Source organism: Ranitomeya imitator, chromosome 3, assembly GCF_032444005.1.
Source record: "Ranitomeya imitator isolate aRanImi1 chromosome 3, aRanImi1.pri, whole genome shotgun sequence".
Classification (NCBI taxonomy): Eukaryota; Metazoa; Chordata; class Amphibia; order Anura; family Dendrobatidae; genus Ranitomeya; species Ranitomeya imitator.
The window spans coordinates 197,716,859-197,741,068 of record NC_091284.1 but is presented as its reverse complement, the minus strand read 5'-3'; the positions used below and the strand labels follow the sequence as shown (position 1 = coordinate 197,741,068).

Genomic DNA, 24,210 nt, shown 5'->3' with positions numbered 1-24,210 from the left:
ATACCCCTATATAAAGTGATCACTGAATTAGCATTATAGACATGACACTTGTGGAGACTTACTGTGCAGCTCCCTCCCTGAGCAGGTTGTCATTATTGAGGAGTAACCGGACATCTGAAGAAAAGAGGGAACACACCATTACACAGTCATTCCTACAGATCGCTCCTTACATTATATCATGTAGAGGGGATACTGATCAATAGGACAGGAGCGCTGCACATGGCCGCAGCCAGAGAACCACAGCACATCTATGTCATGGAGGAGAGATAAGGCTGCCCTAATTATACTGTGCCGAGAAGGATCCCATGGCCGCAGCCAGAGAACCACAGATCATCTATATCATGGAGGACAGATAAGGCTGCCCTAATTATACTGTGCCGAGAAGGATCCCATGGCTACTGCCAGAGAACCACAGCACATCTATGTCATGGAGGACAGATAACGTAGTTAGAAACACGTGTGCACAACCGTATGAGGTGCACGGGTAGGTTCCCAAACCGTAATCAGCAAATAATACAAAACCCGGCACTCAACTTTGTGGTGTGAAGAAACGAAAGATTTATTATCCCAAATCAGAAAACGTTTCGGTCCCACAACTGGACCTTCATCAGTAACGTTTACTGGGACAATATATAGATTCAAGTGGCTATATGGCCTGCCCTGAGGTAGCTACCAATATAGTATTGGATATCCAGAGAGAAAAGTTACAGCCTATATGGGTGCTGTCATCGCGGCGTCCACCGCTATTCAGCGGTGGACGCCGCGATGACAGCACCCATATAGGCTGTAACTTTTCTCTCTGGATATCCAATACTATATTGGTAGCTACCTCAGGGCAGGCCATATAGCCACTTGAATCTATATATTGTCCCAGTAAACGTTACTGATGAAGGTCCAGTTGTGGGACCGAAACGTTTTCTGATTTGGGATAATAAATCTTTCGTTTCTTCACACCACAAAGTTGAGTGCCGGGTTTTGTATTAAATGGAGGACAGATAAGGCTGCCCTAATTATACTGTGCCGAGAAGGATCCCATGGCCGCAGCCAGAGAACCACAGATCATCTATATCATGGAGGACAGATAAGGCTGCCCTAATTATACTGTGCCGAGAAGGATCCCATGGCCGCAGCCAGAGAACCACAGCACATCTATGTCATGGAGGACAGATAAGGCTGCCCTAATTATACTGTGCCGAGAAGGATCCCATGGCTACTGCCAGAGAACCACAGCACATCTATGTCATGGAGGAGAGATAAGGCTGCCCTAATTATACTATGCCGAGAAGGATCCCATGGCCGCAGCCAGAGAACCACAGCACATCTATGTCATGGAGGACAGATAAGGCTGCCCTAATTATACTGTGCCGAGAAGGATCCCATGGCTACAGCCAGAGAACCACAGCACATCTATGTCATGGAGGAGAGATAAGGCTGCCCTAATTATACTATGCCGAGAAGGATCCCATGGCCGCAGCCAGAGAACCACAGCACATCTATGTCATGGAGGACAGATAAGGCTGCCCTAATTATACTGTGCCGAGAAGAATCCCATGGCCGCAGCCAGAGAACCACAGAACATCTATGTCATGGAGGACAGATAAGGCTGCCCTAATTATACTGTGCCGAGAAGGATCCCATGGCCGCAGCCAGAGAACCACAGCACATCTATGTCATGGAGGAAAGATAAGGCTGCCCTAATTATACTGTGCCGAGAAGGATCCCATGGCCGCAGCCAGAGAACCACAGATCATCTATGTCATGGAGGAGAGATAAGGCTGCCCTAATTATACTGTGCCGAGAAGGATCCCATGGCTACAGCCAGAGAACCACAGCACATCTATGTCATGGAGGACAGATAAGGCTGCCCTAATTATACTGTGCCGAGAAGGATCCCATGGCCGCAGCCAGAGAACCACAGATCATCTATGTCATGGAGGACAGATAAGGCTGCCCTAATTATACTATGCCGAGAAGGATCCCATGGCTACTGCCAGAGAACCACAGCACATCTATGTCATGGAGGACAGATAAGGCTGCCCTAATTATACTGTGCCGAGAAGGATCCCATGGCTACAGCCAGAGAACCACAGCACATCTATGTCATGGAGGAGAGATAAGGCTGCCCTAATTATACTGTGCCGAGAAGGATCCCATGGCTACAGCCAGAGAACCACAGCACATCTATGTCATGGAGGACAGATAAGGCTGCCCTAATTATACTGTGCCGAGAAGGATCCCATGGCCGCAGCCAGAGAACCACAGCACATCTATGTCAAGGAGGAGAGATAAGGCTGCCCTAATTATACTATGCCGAGAAGGATCCCATGGCTACAGCCAGAGAACCACAGCACATCTATGTCATGGAGGACAGATAAGGCTGCCCTAATTATACTGTGCCGAGAAGGATCCCATGGCCGCAGCCAGAGAACTACAGCACATCTATGTCATGGAGGACAGATAAGGCTGCCCTAATTATACTGTGCCGAGAAGGATCCCATGGCCACAGCACATCTATATCATGGAGAACAGATAAGGCTGCCCTAATTATATAATGCTGAGAAGGATCCCATGGCCGCAGCCAGAGAACCACAGCACATCTATGTCATGGAGAACAGATAAGGCTGCCCTAATTATACTGTGCCGAGAAGGATCCCATGGCCGCAACCAGAGAACCACGGCACATCTATGTCATGGAGGACAGATAAGGCTGCCCTAATTATACTGTGCCGAGAAGGATCCCATGGCTACAGCCAGAGAACCACAGCACATCTATGTCATGGAGGACAGATAAGGCTGCCCTAATTATACTGTGCCGAGAAGGATCCCATGGCCGCAGCCAGAGAACCACAGATCATCTATGTCATGGAGGACAGATAAGGCTGCCCTAATTATACTATGCCGAGAAGGATCCCATGGCTACAGCCAGAGAACCACAGCACATCTATGTCATGGAGGAGAGATAAGGCTGCCCTAATTATACTGTGCCGAGAAGGATCCCATGGCTACAGCCAGAGAACCACAGCACATCTATGTCATGGAGGAGAGATAAGGCTGCCCTAATTATACTGTGCCGAGAAGGATCCCATGGCTACAGCCAGAGAACCACAGCACATCTATGTCATGGAGGAGAGATAAGGCTGCCCTAATTATACTGTGCCGAGAAGGATCCCATGGCCGCAGCCAGAGAACCACAGCACATCTATGTCATGGAGGAGAGATAAGGCTGCCCTAATTATACTATGCCGAGAAGGATCCCATGGCTACAGCCAGAGAACCACAGCACATCTATGTCATGGAGGACAGATAAGGCTGCCCTAATTATACTGTGCCGAGAAGGATCCCATGGCCGCAGCCAGAGAACTACAGCACATCTATGTCATGGAGGACAGATAAGGCTGCCCTAATTATACGGTGCTGAGAAGGATCCCATGGCCACAGCACATCTATGTCATGGAGAACAGATAAGGCTGCCCTAATTATATAATGCTGAGAAGGATCCCATGGCCGCAGCCAGAGAACCACAGCACATCTATGTCATGGAGGAGAGAAAAGGCTGCCCTAATTATACTGTGCCGAGAAGGATCCCATGGCCGCAGCCAGAGAACCACAGCACATCTATGTCATGGAGAACAGATAAGGCTGCCCTAATTATACTGTGCCGAGAAGGATCCCATGGCCGCAACCAGAGAACCACGGCACATCTATGTCATGGAGGACAGATAAGGCTGCCCTAATTATACTGTGCCGAGAAGGATCCCATGGCTACAGCCAGAGAACCACAGCACATCTATGTCATGGAGGACAGATAAGGCTGCCCTAATTATACTGTGCCGAGAAGGATCCCATGGCCGCAGCCAGAGAACCACAGATCATCTATGTCATGGAGGACAGGTAAGGCTGCCCTAATTATACTATGCCGAGAAGGATCCCATGGCTACAGCCAGAGAACCACAGCACATCTATGTCATGGAGGACAGATAAGGCTGCCCTAATTATACTGTGCCGAGAAGGATCCCATGGCTACAGCCAGAGAACCACAGCACATCTATGTCATGGAGGAGAGATAAGGCTGCCCTAATTATACTGTGCCGAGAAGGATCCCATGGCTACAGCCAGAGAACCACAGCACATCTATGTCATGGAGGACAGATAAGGCTGCCCTAATTATACTGTGCCGAGAAGCATCCCATGGCCGCAGCCAGAGAACCACAGCACATCTATGTCATGGAGGACAGATAAGGCTGCCCTAATTATACTGTGCCGAGAAGCATCCCATGGCCGCAGCCAGAGAACCACAGCACATCTATGTCATGGAGGACAGATAAGGCTGCCCTAATTATACTGTGCCGAGAAGGATCCCATGGCCACAGCACATCTATGTCATGGAGGACAGATAAGGTTGCCCTAATTATACTGTGCCGAGAAGGATCCCATGGCCGCAGCCAAAGAACCACAGCACATCTATGTCATGGAGGACAGATAAGGCTGCCCTAATTATACTGTGCCGAGAAGGATCCCATGGCCGCAGCCAGAGAACCACAGCACAGCTTACTCTTTGCCACCTGTTTTTTTTTCCTTCCTCTGGATCAACATGTTAGGGCATGTTAGGATAGGCTATGGGTTGAACTAGATGGACTTATAGTCTTCCTTCAACCTTAATAACTATGTAGCTATGTAACAACAGCACATCTATCTCATGTAGGACAGATAAGGCTGCCCTAATTATATAATGCTGAGAAGGATCCCATGGCCGCAGCCACGGTGCTGTGCAGAGGTAACATCCATCGTGGTAATGACCGGAGGACGACAGACACACTGATAACTCCCCACATTAATGATGGCTACAATTGCCTTTACGCAATATTATTAATGCTAGGGAAAATGTTTATATTAGATAGGCGATATATGTGTGGCCTCTGGGACCCAACAATCAGAGACGGGTCCTGTGGGTCATGTGACTGGAGCGGTGATACACCGCTCAATCAACTTACTGCCGTACTCCACTATCTCCGTCAGTCCTCAATTCTTGAGGTCAGTAGGTGCCTGACAGACCATCCATTTATCACCCACTTTTGGAATGGCGCTTACGGAAATCCCATTTATGACAGGCCTAACACAAGAGATTACATGTGCGATGCCCTGCGCTCCAGGGGGTCTGTGGAGCCAACCGAAAATCAACTCAGGGTTAAGATCTGTAAAGCATGGGAGATCCAGACATTACGGCAATGAAGGAATATGAACACACTCGGGGCATATTTTTTTGCTTGATTGCATGTATTTTTGCAATTGGGTTCCATTAAAACCTTTGCCTTCTATGGTTTAGGAACCCTAGAGAAGGGACATGCTAATTTTTTTGGGCGGCACCATGCGGCCGAAGCCTGGAAGAAATCATTGGCATAAAACATTATAACTGCATTTCTCAAGATCTATACCACAGCTATGTGGCATACTGGTAAGACGGGTTTAATCATCATTCTATTACCTGTATGCCCATAGTAATGGCTCAAAATCGTCCAGGGTGTGACAGACATTCCCTTTAATCTGAGAGCAGCATAATGTAGAGACAGGCCCCAATTCCAGCAATGTATAACTTAAGGGGCTGCTTGCTGTAGTTTTCATAAAAATCACTGTTTTCTCAGTAGTAAATTCATCTTCGACCTCTGTATAACCCCGCCCACACCACTGATTGGCAGCTTGCTGCCTATGCACAGTGTACACAGAAAGCGGCCAATCAGTGGTGTGGGCGGGGTTATACAGAGCTCAGCATTAGAGGACTGAGATCTGCAGCAGATAGAGATATGTTACCAGATCTGTAGCTATTTAGTGCCCACCAGAGCATGCCCAGTGTCACTTACCGTTGAAGACCTCATTAAATTCCCCTGGGGGTGCGTGAGTGATGAATTTTGCAGCAATACGCACCTGCAGAAACATACAAGGAGGAGAATTAGAAGCAAAACCCCTTGTAATGAGGCCAAATCCACTGAACACGACGGTGAAATATTTACCAAGTGTAATGACAGTGTCTGCAGACGCCGCCATCACTTCCTGCCTTACTTATAGTAGTGTGCGGGCTGTGGCACAATTTAATTAGGCAGAATAATTCTTGCAATGCAATGAATCATCCAAGTCATTATTAGAAATGATTAACCTCTGAAGGACCAGCTTAGTTTGAGTCTGGAAGATCAAGCAATTTTTATTTTCCAGAACCAATCCATTGACATAGCCGTTTCAGGGCTTGTTTTTTTTGCAGGACAAGTCAAACTTTTTATAGAACTGAATATGAGATTTCTATCAGTCATTGAATTTACGCAGTTTCTTTTATGCTTTAGTATTTTTACTTAATGGTTTTATGGGTGGAAAAAAAAATGTCTGGGGTGCAGCTTTCAGAGGCAATTCATTTTTCATTTTCTGTTGATGCAGCTATGAAAGCTTTTATTAGCTGGACAGGTAAATCCATTGACACCTTTATGAGATGTTTAATTACTAAATTATGTTTTCACTGTAAGTATTTAGGAAAAATAGCAATTCCAGCAAGGTTTAATCTTTTTGCCGTTATCGCTTTTCTATAGGCAGGTAGGATTCCAACTCTTTCATTTCCGGTATCTAGTTTCTAGATTTTTTTGTTTTATAGATTTTTTTTTTTTTTTTTTTTTAAATGATAAAATGCATTCGTAAGTTTTTTTTTTTTTTTTTAAATATTAAACCTAATTTTATTTTTGTCCCCACTAAATACAAGGCATTGCAAAACTTCACACCCCTCAACTTTTCCACTTTTTTTTTTAACATTAAACTCACAAACGTAAAAAGTATTTTATTGGGATTTTATGAGCTATACCCACAAAATCTAGCAAATATTTGTGAAGTGTAAAGTGAATTATGTTTTTATACTTATTTAAAAATTATAAATCTGCAAATTGTGATGTGCATTTGTATTCAACCCCATGACCAATTGTCTCCAGATGTCACAATTAGTAAATTGAGTTAACCTGTATCTAATTAACTCTTTGTATAACTGCAGCTTTTCTGTGAAGGCCTCAGAGGTTTGTTTGAGAACATTAGGGATCAAACAGCATCATGAAAACAAAGGAACACACCAGACAGGTCAGGGATAACTGGAATACTACCAAGACATGGCCATCCACCTAAACAGACATCCCGAGCAAGGAGAGCACTAATTTGAGAAGCTGGTAAGAGGCTCGTGATCATTCTGGAGGATCTGCAGAGATCCACAGCTCAAGTGGGAGAATCTGTTGACAGGACAACTATTAGTTAGATTCTCCACAAATCTGGCCTTAAGGGTATGTGCACATGTTGCGGATTTTGCAGTGCAGAAACGCTGCAGATCCGCAAGTGATTTACACTACAATGTAAATCAATGTGAAAAAAAAAAACACTGTTCTAATGGTGCGGAAAATTCCGTGAGGAAACGGTGCAGATTAAAAGAAGTAGCATGTCACTTCTTTTTTGCGGATCTGCAGCGTTTTTGTACCCATTCCATTATAGAAATCCACAGGGATAAAAACGCAGTAAATCCGCGGCAAATCCGCAACAAAATCTGCACAAAAACGCGACAAATCCGCAGCTGCGTTTTCTGCCAAGAGATGCAGAGTCCGCACCAAAAATTCCTAAGCCTAATCCGCAACGTGTGCACATAGCCTTATAGAGGAATGGCAAGAAGAAAGCAATCTTTGAAAGTAAGCCATAACAAGTCCTGTTTGCAGTTTGCAAAAAGCCATGTAGGGAACACAGCTAGCATGTGGAAGAGAGTGCTTTGGTCAGAAGAGACTAAAAAGGAACTTTCTGAGCTTAAATGCAAAATGCTATGTGTGGTGGAAAACCGACATTGCAAATCACTCTGAAAAAAAACATCCCTACAATGAAACATGGTGGTGGCAGCACAATGCTGTGGGATGGTTTTTTTTTTTCAGCAGGAATAGGGAGACTGGTCAGAGTTGCATCTCGGCTTTGGGAAAATGGCCGCCGCGATCTCTTCTGCGCACGCGCGGCATCCCGCGGCCATTTTCCTGAAGCCCCGTGCAGCAGAGCACTCCATCTGCGCATGCGCGGCCCCAGGAAGATGGCCGCCCCCACCGATGAAAGGGATAACAGCGCAGATCGCGCGCTGTTTCTTCACGTGCGCGCAGGGAGTTCGGAACTTGGACATGCGCACACCACTACGCCACCAACGGAAAGCTGGGGAAGAAAAGAGCGATGTCACCACGCCCACCTGACCAGACCAGCCTGATTGACAGGCGAAAACGGCGACTTTGGTAATGTATTTCTCAGCATAGGTGGGGAATCAGGGTACACTACATACACTATAGTAACGCACAGCGCAGGCCCTATTTAACAGTATTTATATCTCAATCTGAAAAAACGGGGTGACAGGTTCCCTTTAAGGAGGGACCACCATTTGCAGCACCCTTCTACCAAAGGTCAAGTCAGCAGAGGAGGACAGATTCATTTTGTAGTGCTTAAAGAAAGTACATGGTGAGGACCAGGTAGCGGCCTTACAAATCTGATCAATTGATATCTCTGCCTTTTCTGTCCAGGAGATAGCCACGGCTCTGGTGGAGTGAGCCTTGGTGCCTTTAGGAACAGGAGCACCACTTGTAATGTAAGATAAACTAATGGCCTCCCTGATCCATCTGGCAATGGTACTCTTAGAAACCCCCATACCCCTTTCTGCTACCTTATAAGGCTATGAATAGGGACTGTTCCTTTCTCCACAGACTGGTCATGGACATATACTCTAACATGGACTTCCTCACATCTAAGGTATGGAATCTTTCCCCCTGGATTGTTAGGGTTATTACAAAATGAGGGCAAAGTAATCTCTTGGCTCCGATGGAATTTAAAAACCACGTTGGGGAGATAAGCCGGGTCAGGACTTGTTAGGGCTACTAGTAAAACTGTATGAGGAACTTCGCAGATAAATCCTGTAAGGGCTCAAATGGGTCTCTACTTAGCGTCTCTAAAACTAGGTTCAGGTCTCATGGAGGAATTTTTTTGGGGGAGCAGGTCTGGATCTACTACAGGATCTTATAAACCGAGACACCCATTTATTTGCTGCTATGTTGCAATTATACAAGGCTCCCAGGGCCGATACCTGCGCCTTGAGAATGTTAGTTGCTAACCCTAGTTGCAACCCGGAATGCAGAAACTCTAGAATGGACCCAACCGGGGCCTCATCCCCCAAGGGCTTGAATCTCTTCCATGTTCTACCATAGATCCTTGATGTAATGCTACGTTCACATTTGCATCTTTGGACGCAGCGTCGTTGACTGATACCGACGCATGCGTCATGCGCCCCCATCTTTAACATGGGGGGCGCATGGACATGCGCCAGTATGCGTTGTACGATGCATGCGTCATTTTGGCGCAACAGACAGGGCGCGGGCGACGCTACGTGTAGCATTTTGCCTGTGCCCAATTTCCAATCAAAAACGCATGCTACGCACATGCGTCGTACATGCGCCAAAAAAAACCCCAACACATTAGTGACTGATAAACGCATAGGGCGCCGGTGCCTGCATTGACCTGCGTTGTACAACTCATGCACCTTTGGAGAAAAAACCCATTGATGAAGTGTCAAGACAGTCAAAGCATTTTGGGACAACGCATGCGTCAAAAAACTGCGTTGTGTATATGCGTTATGAGTTGCGTCGACGACGCTGCACCCAAAGATGCAAATGTGAACGTAACACAAGAGACAGTAGGTGTTGCTCCGCTAGCTGGAGTAGGATGTCAGCTGCCATCATTAGGGTATGGGACCTTGTTCCCCGTGGTGGTTGATATAAGCCACGACTACTTGATTGTCTGACACGACTCGGACATGGAAGGGGAGAAAGTGTATCGGCTCTTACCACAGCTCCTTCAAGTTCGAACCTTGGCCCCTCTCTAGAGGAGACCAGGTACCCTGAACAGAGTGAGACCTTAGTAGTGCCCCCCATCCAGTATTGCTCGCATCTGTTGCGATAACGTCCTCCACTAGTCTTATCCCCTGGACCTCTGACGACAAATGTTTTCTAAGGCCCCTTTCACACATCAGTTTTTCGCCGCCAGTCTCAATTCGATGAAATTGTAAAAAAACGGATCCGTTGCAAATTGTAAAAAAAAATAGATGCAACGGATAATTTTTTTTTTTTTTAACCCAGGGATAGAGTTTGGATTTCTTGTTTCGGGGGGAGAGCGAGAAGAGAGGGGAGAGAGAAAGAGACCGACCCCAGAGTGGAAAATGCATGATTTCTTTAAAAAAAAAAAAAAAAAATGGAATCGGTCGCCGGATTCCATAATTTCACCTCACGTTTCATCTGTTTTTCGCCAGATTCGTCGCTGTGCGTTTTTTTGACGGACAGAAAAAAACGTTCCTATGTACCGTACATTTTTTCCAGCAGCCGGAAAACTGATTTTCGACGGACCCGGCAAAAAAACGGATGAAACGTGAGGCTATCCGTCACTAATACAAGTCTATGAGAAAAAAACGGATCCAGCGGCAACTTTTGCCGGATCAGTTTTTATTTTTTTCAAATTTCGCCGGATTGTGTCTGACGGCAAAACCCTGATGTGTGAAAGGGGCCTTACTGTAAACCAAGACAGGGAATCCCTTATTGCAGAAGATGTAACTTTCCCTCTAAATGCCCTTTCAACGACCTCTGCACAGGACATCCCACTGTAGCTGCCAACCAACCACAGGAAGGACTGTATCCTCTCTGGTTTTAGTCTCGATTTGAGGGTATTTACCATCTAGCCCAGATCTTCTAGCACCACCGTTACCTTCCTAAGCTGTTCTGCCCAGTGATCTTCTGACCTTCCGAATATAATGAAGTCGTCCAGGTACAGGATAATAGTGTTTCAAAACTGAAGGTAGGTCACCACCTCAGATATTACCTTGGTAAATAATCTTGCAGCTATTGCCAGTCCAAATGGAAAGGCTGTATACTGGTAATGTCTGACCGGTCCCTGGACAAACAGAGCCACCCTCAGGAATTTTTGATGGTCCCAATGGATTGCAATGTTATAATTCATCCGTCAAATCGATGACTGCCATGAAACAATTCTGGAATAACAGCTTTATAGCTGTGTTCACTGACTCCATAATGAAGGAATAATTCACAATCCATTGGTTGAGCTTCCTCAGGTTGATAATAGCTCCTAAAGGACCAACTGGCTTCTTTATCAAAAAGAAGGGGGGAATAAAATCCCCTTCCTTTCTCTTCCACCGGGACTTTGCACAGAACACGTTTTTGTAAGAGTCCCAAGATTTCTGCCTCCAGGGCAGCTGTTCTCCTGGCGATTCCTGCAGGTGTAAATACGAATGTCTGGTGATGTGGATGGACAAAGTCTATTTTCAGACGGTCCTTGATGATACCCAAGATCCAGCGACTGGGGAGAGGGTAATCCAGGCAGGGAGAAAGTCTTCCATCACCGCTGACCTGACGTCATTGGGAGGGCTTCTTGGAAGATGTAGAGGGTCCCCTAAACATATATCCGGACTTCTTTCTACCCTTGAACTCCCACCTCTTCCTTTCTTCCTGAGGGCGTCCCCTATTAAAACTTCCTCCTCCGAAAGGAAGGCTTCCTAGCTTTAGCAGGGAAACAAGGGAATCCCTTTTTTTTGGCGCCTGCCTTCTCCAAAATGCCTTCTAGTTTTTGTCCAAAGACACACTGGCCATCACAAGGGATGGAACAGAGTTTATTTTTTGAAGGCAGGTTTCCCGGACACCCCTTCAGCCATAAGGCCCGTCTGGCCGCATTAGATGGCCTTGTAATAGTATGCAGGTACTGAGTATGTCACCATGGAACAGACAGACCAACAGTTGAGGGGTTTAATAACAGTAATAAGGTTCTCCTCGCAGGGAGGAAGCAATGGAAAATAACTGGCAATAAAATAGTACAAAAATATGGGAGTCAAACAGTAACAGAATTAAGCAGGATTTTCTTGAGAAAAGAACACTTATCAGTCTGATGAGGACTTGCTTGAAGGGTCGTCTTCTCCAATGTAGGCACCGAGAAACAGCGGCACTTGTCGTTCCTCTGTAGTCCGTGGGCTGAGTAGTCTCTAGGAGCCTGCTGCTTGGGGTTTCGGGAGTTAATGTGATATGCACAAGTTCTGAGTCTTTAGCCTTTACAGCACAGCAGGAATCAGGGGCTCTGCACTGTTAAATCTCTCACCAGGAATCACAGTCTCTGTACTGATACCGAGGGCACCAGGGGGTCGCAGTCTCTATATGGGCCAATGTCTCTACATGGGTCTCAAAGCACCCCTCACCAGTCACAGCAGAGTCCGCTTTCAGGTACTCACAAGATGCAGTCTGTCTGGGCAATCTCCCTGTATTTGTTCTCTGACCGGGAGATTTCTCTCTCTCCAGGAGCGCAGCTGCACCCTGCTCTGATCTCTGCTCACGCTGCTCTGTCTCCTGCGTGTGTGCCTTTCCCGACCCTCTGCCTGGCTTTCTTCCTGTCCCAGTCTCTAAGTCTGTCCCCTGGGGAACCTGCAGCACAGCTCAATGGTTCCAGGCACAGAACCGAGAAGGTAACCGCCCTCAGACTCTCATTGTGCTTCACCTCCTTACAGGCTCGCCGACCTAGCCTCTAACCACACAGTCTGCTGAGGTGTCTGCCAGAAACACTGCTGCTCCTTGCAACAGAGTCATTTGCCAAGATCTCATCTCCCGGGACCTTGCTCTTAACCCCTTCCCGACCTGTGACACAGCGTATGCGTCATGAAAGTCGGTGCCAATCCGACCTGTGACGCATATGCTGTGTCACAGAAAGATCGTGTCCCTGCAGATCGGGTGAAAGGGTTAACTCCCATTTCACCCGGCCTGCAGGGACAGGGGGAGTGGTAGTTTAGCCCAGGGGGGGTGGCTTCACCCCCCCCCGTGGCTACGATCGCTCTGATTGGCTGTTGAAAGTGAAACTGCCAATCAGAGCGATTTGTAATATTTCACCTAAAAAACTGGTGAAATATTACAATCCAGCCATGGCCGATGCTGCAATATCATCGGCCATGGCTGGAAACACTAATGTGCACCCACCCCACCGATCGCCCCCCCAGCCCCCCGATCGGGAGTCCGCTCCCCTCCGTCCTGTGCTCCGCTCCCCCGTCCTCCTGTCCGCTCCCCCGTGCTCCAATCACACCCCGTGCTCCAATCAAACCACCCCGCACTCCGATCCCCCCCGTGCTCCGATCCACCACCCCCGCACAGCGATCCCCCCCCCCGTGCTCCAATCTCTCACCCCGTGTTCCGATCCACCCCCCCGTGTTCCGACGCCCCCCCCCCCGTACCCTGATCTCCCCCCCTTATACTTACCCGGCCTCTCGGTGTCCGTCCGTCTTCTTTGCTGGGCGCCGCCATCTTCCAAAATGGCGGGCGCATGTGCAGTGCGCCCGCCGAATCTGCCGGCTGGCAGATTAGTTCCAGAGTGAGTTTTGATCACTGAGATATAACCTATCTTAGTGATCAAAAAAAAAAAAAAAAAGTAAATGACCCCCCCCCCTTTGTCACCCCCATAGGTAGGGACAATAAAAAAAAATTAAGAATTTTTTTTTTGTTCCACTAATGTTGGGGTAAGAACTAGGGTTAGGGTTAGGGGTAGGGTTCGGTATGTGCACACGTATTCTGGTCCTCTGCGGATTTTTCCGCAGAGGATTTGATAAATCCGCAGTGCTAAACCGCTGTGGATTTATCGCAGATTTACCGCGGTTTTTCTGCGCATTTCACTGCGGTTTTACAACTGCGATTTTCTATTGGAGCAGTTGTAAAACCGCTGCGGAATCCGCAGAAAGAAGTGACATGCTGCGGAATGTAAACCGCTGCGTTTCCGTGCAGTTTTTCTGCAGCATGTGTACAGCGATTTTTGTTTCCCATAGGTTTACATTGAACTGTAAACTCATGGGAAACTGCTGCGGATCCGCAGCGTGCGTGTGCACATACCTTTAGAATTAGGCTATGTGCACACGGTGCGGATTTGGCTGCGGATTCGCAGCAGTGTTCCATCAGGTTTACAGTACCATGTAAACATATGGAAAACCAAATCCGCTGTGCCCATGGTGCGGAAAATACCACGCGGAAACGCTGCGTTGTATTTTCCGCAGCATGTCAATTCTTTGTGCGGATTCCGCAGCGTTTTACACCTGTTCCTCAATAGGAATCCGCAGGTGAAATCCGCACAAAAAACACTGGCAATCCGCGGTAAATCCGCAGGTAAAACGCAGTGCCTTTTACCCGCGGATTTTTCAAAAATGGTGCTGAAAAATCTCATACGAATCCGCAACGTTGGCACATAGCCTTAGGGTTAGGGTTGTGGTTAGGGGTGTGTTGGGGTTAGGGTTGTGATTAGGGTTACGGCTACAGTTGGGATAAGGGTTAGGGGTGTGTTGGAGTTAGAATTGAGGGGTTTCCACTGTTTAGGCACATCAGGGGGTCTCCAAACGCAACATGGCGCCACCATTGATTCCAGCCAATCTTGTATTCAAAAGGTCAAATGGTGCTCCCTCACTTCCAAGCCCCGACGTGCGCCCAAACAGTGGTTTACCCCCACATATGGGGTACCAGCATACTCAGGACAAACTGCGCAACAATTAATGGGGTCCAATTTCTCCTGTTACCCTTGAGAAAATAAAAAATTGCTTGCTAAAACATCATTTTGGAGGAAAGAAAAATGATTTTTTATTTTCACGGCTCTGCGTTGTAAACGTCTGTGAAGCACTTGGGGGTTCAAAGTGCTCACCACATATCTAGATAAGTTCCTTGGGGGGTCTAGTTTCCAAAATGGGGTCACTTGTGGGGGGTTTCTACTGTTTAGGCACACCAGGGGCTCTGCAAACGCAACAAGACGTCCGCAGACCATTCCATCAAAGTCTGCATTTCAAAAGTCACTACTTCCCTTCTGAACCCCGACGTGTGCCCAAACAGTGGTTTACCCCCACACATGGGGTATCAGCGTACTCAGGAGAAACTGGACAACAACTTTTGGGGTCCAATTTCTCCTGTAACCCTTGGGAAAATAAATTCTGGGCTAAAAAATTATTTTTGAGGAAAGAAAACGTATTTATTATTTTCACGGCTCTGCGTTATAAACTTCTGTGAAGCACTTGGGGGTTCAAAGTGCTCACCTCACATCTAGATAAGTTCCTTGGGGGGTCTAGTTTCCAAAATGGGGTCACTTGTGGGGGGTTTCTACTGTTAAGCCACATCAGGGGCTCTGCAAACGCAACGTGACGCCCGCAGAGCATTCCATCAAAGTCTGCATTTCAAAACGTCACTACTTCACTTCCGAGCCCCAGCATGTGCCTAAACAGTGGTTTACCCCCACATATGGGGTATCAGCGTACTCAGGAGAAACTGGATAACAACTTTTGGGGTCAAATTTGTCCTGTTACCCTTGGGAAAATAAAAAATTGCGGGCTAAAAAATCATTTTTGAGAAAACAATTTTTTTTTTTTTTTTCATGGCTCTGCGTTATAAACTTCTGTGGAGCACTTGAGGGTTCAAAGTCCTCACCACACATCTAGATTAGTTCCTTTGGGGGTCTAGTTTCCAAAATGGGGTCACTTGTGGGGGAGCTCCAATGTTTAGGCACACAGGGCTCTCCAAACGCAACATGGTGTCCGCTAACAATTGGAGCTAATTTTCCATTCAAAAAGTCAAAAGGCGCGCCTTCCCTTCCGAGCCCTGCCGTGTGCCCAAACAGTGGTTTACCCCCACATATGAGGTACTCGGGAGAAATTGCTCAACAAATTTTAGGATCCATTTTATCCTATTGCCCATGTGAAAATGAAAAAATTGAGGCGAAAAGAAATTTTTTGGTGAAAAAAAAGTACTTTTTCATTTTTACGGATCAATTTGTGAAGCACCTGGGGGTTTAAAGGGCTCACTATGCATGTAGATAAGTTCCTTGGGGCGTCTAGTTTCCAAAATGGGGTCACTTGTGGGGGAGCTCCAATGTTTAGGCACACAGGGTCTCTCCAAACGTGACATGGTGTCCGCTAAAGAGTGCAGCCAATTTTTCATTCAAAAAGTGAAATGGCGCTCCTTCCCTTCCAAGCCCTGCCGTGCGCCCAAACAGTGGTTTACCCCCACATATGCGGTATCAGCGTACTCAGGACAAATTGGACAACAACTTTCGTTGTTCAGTTTCTCCTTTTACCATTGGGAAAATAAAAAAATTGTTGCTGAAAAATCATTTTTGTGACTAAAAAGTTAAATGTTCATTTTTTCCTTTCATGTTGCTTCTGCTGCTGTAAAGCACCTGAAGGGTTAATTAACTTCTAGAATGTGGTTTTGTGCACCTTGAGGGGTGCAGTTTTTAGAATGGTGTCACTTTTGGGTATTTTCAGCCATATAGACCCCTCAAACTGACTTCAAATGTGAGGTGGTCGCTCAAAAAAAATGGTTTTGTAAATTTCGTTGTAAAAATGAGAAATCGCTGGTCAAATTTTAACCCTTATAACTTCCTAGCAAAAAAAAATTTTGTTTCCAAAATTGTGCTGATGTAAAGTATACATGTGGGAAATGTTATTTATTAACTATTTTGTGTCACATATCTCTCTGGTTTAACAGAATAAAAATTCAAAATGTGAAAATTGCGAAATTTTCAAAATTTTCGCCAAATTTCCGTTTTTATCACAAATAAACACAGAATTTATTGACTTAAATTTACCACTAACACGAAGCCCAATATGTCACGAAAAAACAATCTCAGAACCGCTAGGATCCATTGAAGCGTTCCTGAGTTATTACCTCATAAAGGGACACTGGTCAGAATTGCAAAAAACGGCAAGGTCTTTAAGGTCAAAATAGGCTGGGTCATGAAGGGGTTAAGCTGCTTCTCCATTTGCTGCAGCCAGATCATAGGGGAGCGGGCAGAACAAGCACCAGCTATGGTTGGCTTCAGACCCCCTTACAGCTGCCTCCCAGGTGTGTCTCAGGAACCCATCAGCTTTTTATCCAATGGGTCTCTAAGTGTGCCAGAATCCTCAAAGGGCACGGCCCACCTCTTAGAGGATTTCATCCCAACTCTGAGTCTCTCTCCTCAAAAGGGGTATTTCCTCTTGAAGATGAGGGTAGGCTACCACATCTTTCCTGCTTCTTCCACTCTATGAGCACTAGTATCCTGGAACAGGAAAGGTGCGCTTCCTCCTTTCTTCTAGACCCCCAAACATTATATCCTCTAGGGATTTAGGTGCTTTCTCCTCCTTCAGGCCCATTGTTGACCCGACTGCCCTAGCCAACCTATCTGTATCTTCAGGTGGAAAGCAAGGTAGGTCACCTACATCACTGTCTGAGGAGGAAGGGGATTCACTATGGCATTCTCTAACAGAATGTGGAGAAGCCTCAGATTCCGTAACGACCTCCTTAGCTCTATTGTTTTCTTTTTAACAGGGTCTTTCGGGAACCTTGCACCTCAGCCCTGATCATGGACCTAAGGCTCGTGGCGAAGTCAGGGGTCTTATCCAGTAGAGTTTTTGGATGCAGTCAGATCAGAGACTTTACTGCCTATGAACTGCCAGCGGCGTCCTACAAAGAGCACATTCTTTATTCTTTTTGGCACCAACCTTCCTAGGCCCCTAGCGATTTAAGTGATTTTATTAATGAAAGGTGACATTCTCATAGATCATTCACCCGCTGTCATATCAAGGGTACCGGATTCAGAGGCCGAGAAGGGGTACGTATGTCGTCTCTCCTCGATACAGAGGAGTCCTACGACCTCTGACTAGGAAGGCTGCCACTCCAGCAGCTCCTCCTCTTATTGTGACCGAGCTGGTGACTGGTGGTGCTGCTGCTGTTGTCCTCTCGGATCCTCCATGATGGGGAGCTTTGGACACCAGCGCCTCTTCTGTGGTCATCCCCCATTTTACAACCCCTGGCAAAAATTATGGAATCACCGGCCTTGGAGGATGTTCATTCAGTTGTTTAATTTTGAAGGAAAAAAGCAGATCACAGACATGACAAAACTAAAGTCATTTCAAATGGCAACTTTCTGGCTTTAAGAAACACTAAAAGAAATCTAGAACAAAAATTGTGGTAGCCAGTAATGGTTACTTTTTTTAACCAAGCATAGGGAAAAAATTATGGAATTTTAGCCCATTCTGCAGTTAAAACACCCTCCAGTTCTTTGAGCGACGATGGCGGCAGAAATCGATGTCTAATTTGAATCTCTAAAATCAACCATAAATGCTCAACAATGTTGAGGTGTGGGGATTGTGGGGGCCAGATGAGATGCTCAACTTCATTAGAATGTTCCTCGTGCCATGCTTTAACGATTCTAGCTGTATGAATTGGTGCATTATCATCCTGAAAGATGGTGTTTCCCTCCGGGAACAGTGCTTAAACCATTGGATGCACTTGGTCGCCCAAAATGCCTAAATAATCTTGGCTGTTAATTCTTCCATGAAGGGATATCATTGGCCTGTCGGATCAGGCATACTGAACCAGCATGGCTACCACAGCATCTTGCAGCGGCATGCTATTCCATCCGGTTTGCGCTTAGTTGGAACATCATTTATTTTTCAACAGGACAATGACCCCAAACACACCTCCAGGCTGTGTAAGGGCTATTTGACCAAGAAGGAGAGTGATGGGGTGCTACGCCAGATGACCTGGCCTCCACAGTCACCAGACCTGAACCCAAGCAAGATGGTTTGGGGTGAGCTGGACCGCAGAGTGAAGGCAAAAGGGCCAAGTGCTAAGCATCTCTGGGAACTCCTTCAAGATTGTTGAAATATGAATTAACACATGTGGAATTATATACTTAATTTCAGTTGTTTCACACTTTTTTGTTATGTCTTATATTCTAGGTTCTTCAAAGTAGCCACCCTTTGCTTTGATTGCTTTACACACTCTTGGCGTTCTCTTGATGAGCTTCAAGAGGTAGTCGCCGGGAAATGGTCTTTTTGATGCCTTCAGTGTGAATGTACAATTTTCATAGTCATGAAAATTCAGAAATTTTTTTAAATGAGGTGTGTCCAAACTTTTGCGATATATATACCGTATATACTCGAGTATAAGCCGAGATTTTCAGCCCAAATTTTTGGGCTGAAAGTGCCCCCCTCGGCTTATACTCGAGTCACGGTAGCGGTGGGGTCGGCGGGTGAGGGGGAGAGGGTGCTGAGGCATACTTACCTAGTCCCAGCGATCCTCGCGCTGTCCCTGCCGTCCCACGGGCTTCGGCGCTGCAGCTTCTTCCTCTCTTCAGCGGTCACGTGGGACCGCTCATTAGAAAAATGAATAGGCGGCTCCACCTCCCATAGGGGCGGAGCCGCCTATTCATTTCTCTAATCAGCGGTGCCGGTGACCGCTGATAGAGAAAGAATCTGCGGCACCGAAGACAGCTGTGACAGGCGGGGACAGCGCGAGGATCGCCAGGACTAGGTGAGTATGTTATATTCACCTGTCCACGTTCCAGCCGCCGATCCATCTTCCCGGCGTCTATCTGCGCTCTGACTGTTCAGGTCAGAGGGCGCGATGACGCACTAGTGTGCGCGGCGCCCTCTGCCTGATCAGTCAGTGCAGAGAGACGCCGGGACCGGACGCTGGGAGCTGCAATCAGCGAGGTGAGTATGGCTTTTTTTTATTGCAGCAGCAGCGGCCATGGCACAGACTTATACCGAGCATCTATGGGGCAATATGAACGCAGCAGAGCACAGTATGGGGCAGATATGGGGATATATGAACGCATCAGAGCACAGTATGGGGCAGATATGGGGATATATGAATGCAGCAGAGCACAGTATGGGGCAGATATATGAATGCAGCAGAGCACAGTATGGGGCAGATATGGGGATATATGAACGCAGCTACTGATGTCTCAATTAATTTTACTTTTATTGGTATCTATTTTTATTTTTGAAATTCACCGGTAGTTGCTGCACCCAAGGCTTATACTCGAGTCAATAAGTTTTCCCAGTTTTTTGTGGCAAAATTAGGGGGGTCGGCTTATACTCGGGTCGGTTTATACTCGAGTATATACGGTATATATATATATATATATATATATATATATATATATATATATATATATATATATATATATATATATATATATATATATATATATATATATATATATTATTATTTATTGGACAAAATAATGGAAACCCCTAACGTTTTGGCATCATAATCTTTGAACATGTGATAAACATGCAAACCGTGACATATGGTAATGTTTTGTAGTTGATTATTTGTGATGTGTAAATTAACTGTTTGTTTTGCATAATTGTAAGAACATTGATGAGAACCTGATACCAATGGCAGACCTCTCGGATTTTCAAAGAGGCCAAATTGTTGGTGCTCGTATGGCTGGCGCTAGTGTAACAGAAAGTGCCCGAATGCTTGGCGTGTCAAGAGGTACTGTCTCCAAAGTAATGACTGCGTTTGAAAGAGAAGGAAAAAGTCTGCAGCATAGCACAGGTCCGTCCGAAAGTCAAAGTTGACTGAGAGAGACCGTCGGACTCTAAAGCGAATTGTGAGAGAGGATCGCAAGACCACGGCTCCGAAAATCACTGCTGAGCTCAATGAACACCTACAGAACCAAGTGTCCACGAAAACTGTTCGTCGGGAGCTTTACAAATCTGGATTCCATGGAAGAGCTGCTCGTTTACGCTATTTCTAACCTCTGGCCGAGTGTACGTTTGGAGACAGCCGAAAGAAGCATTCCATCCAGACTGCCTTCTCCCATCCGGTTTGCGTTTAGTTGGACCATCATTTATTTTACAACAGGACAATGACCCCAAACACATCTCCAGGCTGTGTAAGGGCTATTTGACCAAGAAGGAGAATGATGGGGTGCTACGCCAGATGACCTGAACCCAATCGAGATGGTTTGGGGTGAGCTGGACCGCAGAGTGAAGGCAAAGGGCCAACAAGTGCTAAGCATCTCTGGGAACTCCTTGTTAAGTATATAATTCCACATGTGTCAATTCATAGTTTTGATGCCTTCAATGTGAATTTACAATTTTCATAGTCCTGAAAATACAGAAAAATCTTTACCAAAGAGAGATACATGTCCTCATTTTTATTAGGATCATCAAGCAGCAGAAAAATTAAATGGGCCATAATACGTTTGTGTGCAGACAGTGAGAGACTCCCACAACACGCGCATGACAAAAACGAACATGTGAATAATGCTTTAGCGTACGCTCACAAGGCCATTTTAGGTCTTGTGTGCTTGTCCTTATAAAAAAAACTGACTTTATAATGATCAATGTTAATATGATAATTCATGATTGGTTTTCTACTAATTTCATCTGGTTTTCAGATATATTCTGCTGTTTAATTTAAAGACTGCATTAAAAAAACAAAACAAATGGATGCCATAAAAACAGACACACGGGATACTATAGGCATGAAAAATTATCAGGTTTTTTTTTTTTAGAACGACGTTACAGACATGCACGGGACTGAGCCTTAGTATTTGGTCAGAATTTCACATCAGTATAAGTCAAAAATGCAGAAGTGGTGACGTGTTCCTGCTGCACCTTCTCAGATTGCTCCACTCCTGGTTTTGGCTTACAGATACTGATGTGTGAATGGTCGGCTGGTCACGACCACAAATTGAAGAGCCCGCTTGGGCATGTAGCTGCACTGATGCCACAAATGGAGCGGACACTCTATGGTCTGCTAAATATATGAAATTAGTGGACACGGATTACTTTCCTGGGAGAAAAGTTGCTCATGTGAACTGGTCTGTTCACTTACATCTGAAATGGCTGGTGTCATTTGTTTGGTCTGAAAAAGTCACTTTTTTTGTGAACTTTCTCTTGCTTTTTTTGTGCTCAGGTGTTTTGGACTGAGGCATTTTGAAGAGATCCACACAAAGGACGCTTACAAAATTTCTCTGTGCATCGCCTGCACTCATCACCCGATATAACCTGTATTACATTCCATCGTTCCGGTTACAGTTCATTGGAAACAATGAACAAGGATGCTGCACAGAACACACCTAAAACCACTAAAGGGAATCTGGCAGTAGGTTTTCGCCACCTAATCAGAGATCAGAATAATGGAGAGATACAGACCCGGAACCCAGTGATGTGTCACTTATTGGGCTGCTTGCTGAAGTTTTGATAAGATTACTGTTTTGTCAGTAAAGCAGGTGGTCATGACTAGGGAACTAGTAAACCTACAGACAAGTAGTCATCCATACTCATGAGCTCTGTATAACTCTGCCCCCAGCACTGATTGGCAGCTTTCTGCCTATGCACAGTGTAGACTGAAAACTGCCAATCAGTGGTGTGGGCGAGGTTATACAGAGAACTGGTAGATCTGCAACAGATAAAATACAGATTTTATCAGAACAGCAGCAAGCAACCCAGTAAGTGACAAATTGCTGGAATCAGGGTACCTGATGTTCTAACACGGGACAGCAAAAACCTGGCGACAGATTCCCTTTAAATGCAGTGAGACAGTTTGTTACAAAAAGCGTTGAGTAGTGTAAGGAATACTGGGCGATTTCTGCTGTGAAGCCTGCCTAATTGTGAATGCAGTTGTCGATCATACCAGGTACCCCAGGCTCAGTACAGGATAAGTAAAGCAATGTGTAATTCATGGGGATTTGATTTCAGTCATTTCCATACAGCAGACCCAGTATCTACTAGAATCTAGAATGTGCAGTCCAGATCTGCTGTAAAAACCCCATGTTCTGGCAAGGAACAGCTACGTCTCCACCAAGCCTGCGGGCAATCCTACTGAAGACTTCTCTGAATTCAAGGAAACCCAAGTCGCTTCTCTCCTACATTCCCGCCTTCCCTACATGGATTCAATCCATAGCACATGCTTTTCTTAGCACAATATGCTCATGTAAGCATGTGCCATAATGGTGTCGCTCAAACAGTGGGGGGTCTGAAATCCCACATGGAGGGAGTGAGGAGGAGGAGGAGGGGTGCTCCTCAGCCAGCAGTCAGATAGTATGATTAGAACTACACTACCTGCCAGGGCATAAGCCCACCGGTAAGCATCACATGGGCAATCAGCACGGCGGCCGGGTCTCAGTCAATGCTCTTGCAGTAGTAAATGTAATTTCTACAGGGCATGAACCATCTTTAGGGGTTTGCATTTGTGGCCTTTGTATGGGGCATAGGATATGTTTTATAGTATTGAGGCCAAACACTTGGCGCGGAGGTATAATGCTCAAGATCACAACAAATGCATATTATCCATACTTGCCCAGTGCCAACACTGGTGACTTCATTCTTTCCATCGCAAATGGGGAAATCCGCAGAGGGGTATCCACAGGTAAGTATAGACTGCAGGTTCTCTGCAACGTATAGAGCACATTCATCCCCTTATGGATGCTGACAGTTTTGTTTTGGTGAATTTCTTTTCTTCTCCTTTTCTACCTAGACCCATTTTTTTTAATTTTTCCATAGACATAGTACTATCAAGGCTGCAGGACAAGTTATAGTTTGGACTGATGGCCGACAGATTTACTGTACTTTACACCAATCCAAGCGCTAAGCTTGATTATGTGGAGAGAAGTAAAGAAGAAATGAATGCTTCCTTTAACCCCTTCATGACCCAGCCTATTTTGACCTTAATGACCTGGCCGTTTTTTGCAATTCTGACCAGTGTCCCTTTATGAGGTAATAACTCAGGAACGCTTCAACGGATCCTAGCGGTTCTGAGATTGTTTTTTCGTGACATATTGGGCTTCATGTTAGTGGTAAATTTAGGTCAATAAATTCTGCGTTTATTTGTGATAAAAACGGAAATTTGGCGAAAATTTTGAAAATTTCGCAATTTTCACATTTTGAATTTTTATTCTGTTAAACCAGAGAGTTATGTGACACAAAATAGTTAATAAATAACATTTCCCACATGTCTACTTTACACCAGCACAATTTTGGAAACAAAATTTTTTTTTGCTAGGAAGTTATAAGAGTTAAAATTTGACCAGCGATTTCTCATTTTTACAACGAAATTTACAAAACCATTTTTTTTAGGGACCACCTCACATTTGAAGTCAGTTTGAGGGGTCTATATGGCTGAAAATACCCAAAAGTGACACCATTCTAAAAAATGCACCCCTCAAGGTGCTCAAAACCACATTCAAGAAGTTTTTTAACCCTTCAGGTGCTTCACAGCAGCAGAAGCAACATGGAAGGAAAAAATGAACATTTAACTTTTTAGTCACAAAAATTATCTTTTAGCAACATTTTTTTTATTTTCCCAATGGTACAAGGAGAAACTGAACCACGAAAGTTGT

The 24,210-nt window shown here is 45.6% G+C and overlaps 1 protein-coding gene across 1 annotated transcript in view; it reads right to left on the bottom strand.

The window, feature by feature from the left end:
- The window catches only part of CAPZA1 (capping actin protein of muscle Z-line subunit alpha 1), a 70,727-nt gene that overhangs the window by 20,893 nt on the left and 25,624 nt on the right, over positions 1 to 24,210 (bottom strand). Inside the window, exons 2-3 of the mRNA XM_069761737.1 lie at positions 5,856 to 5,919; positions 63 to 114 (exon numbers count right to left, since the gene is read on the bottom strand). Of these exons, the coding sequence (XP_069617838.1) occupies positions 63 to 114; positions 5,856 to 5,919 (116 nt within the window). The remainder of the gene's footprint in view (positions 1 to 62; positions 115 to 5,855; positions 5,920 to 24,210) is intronic.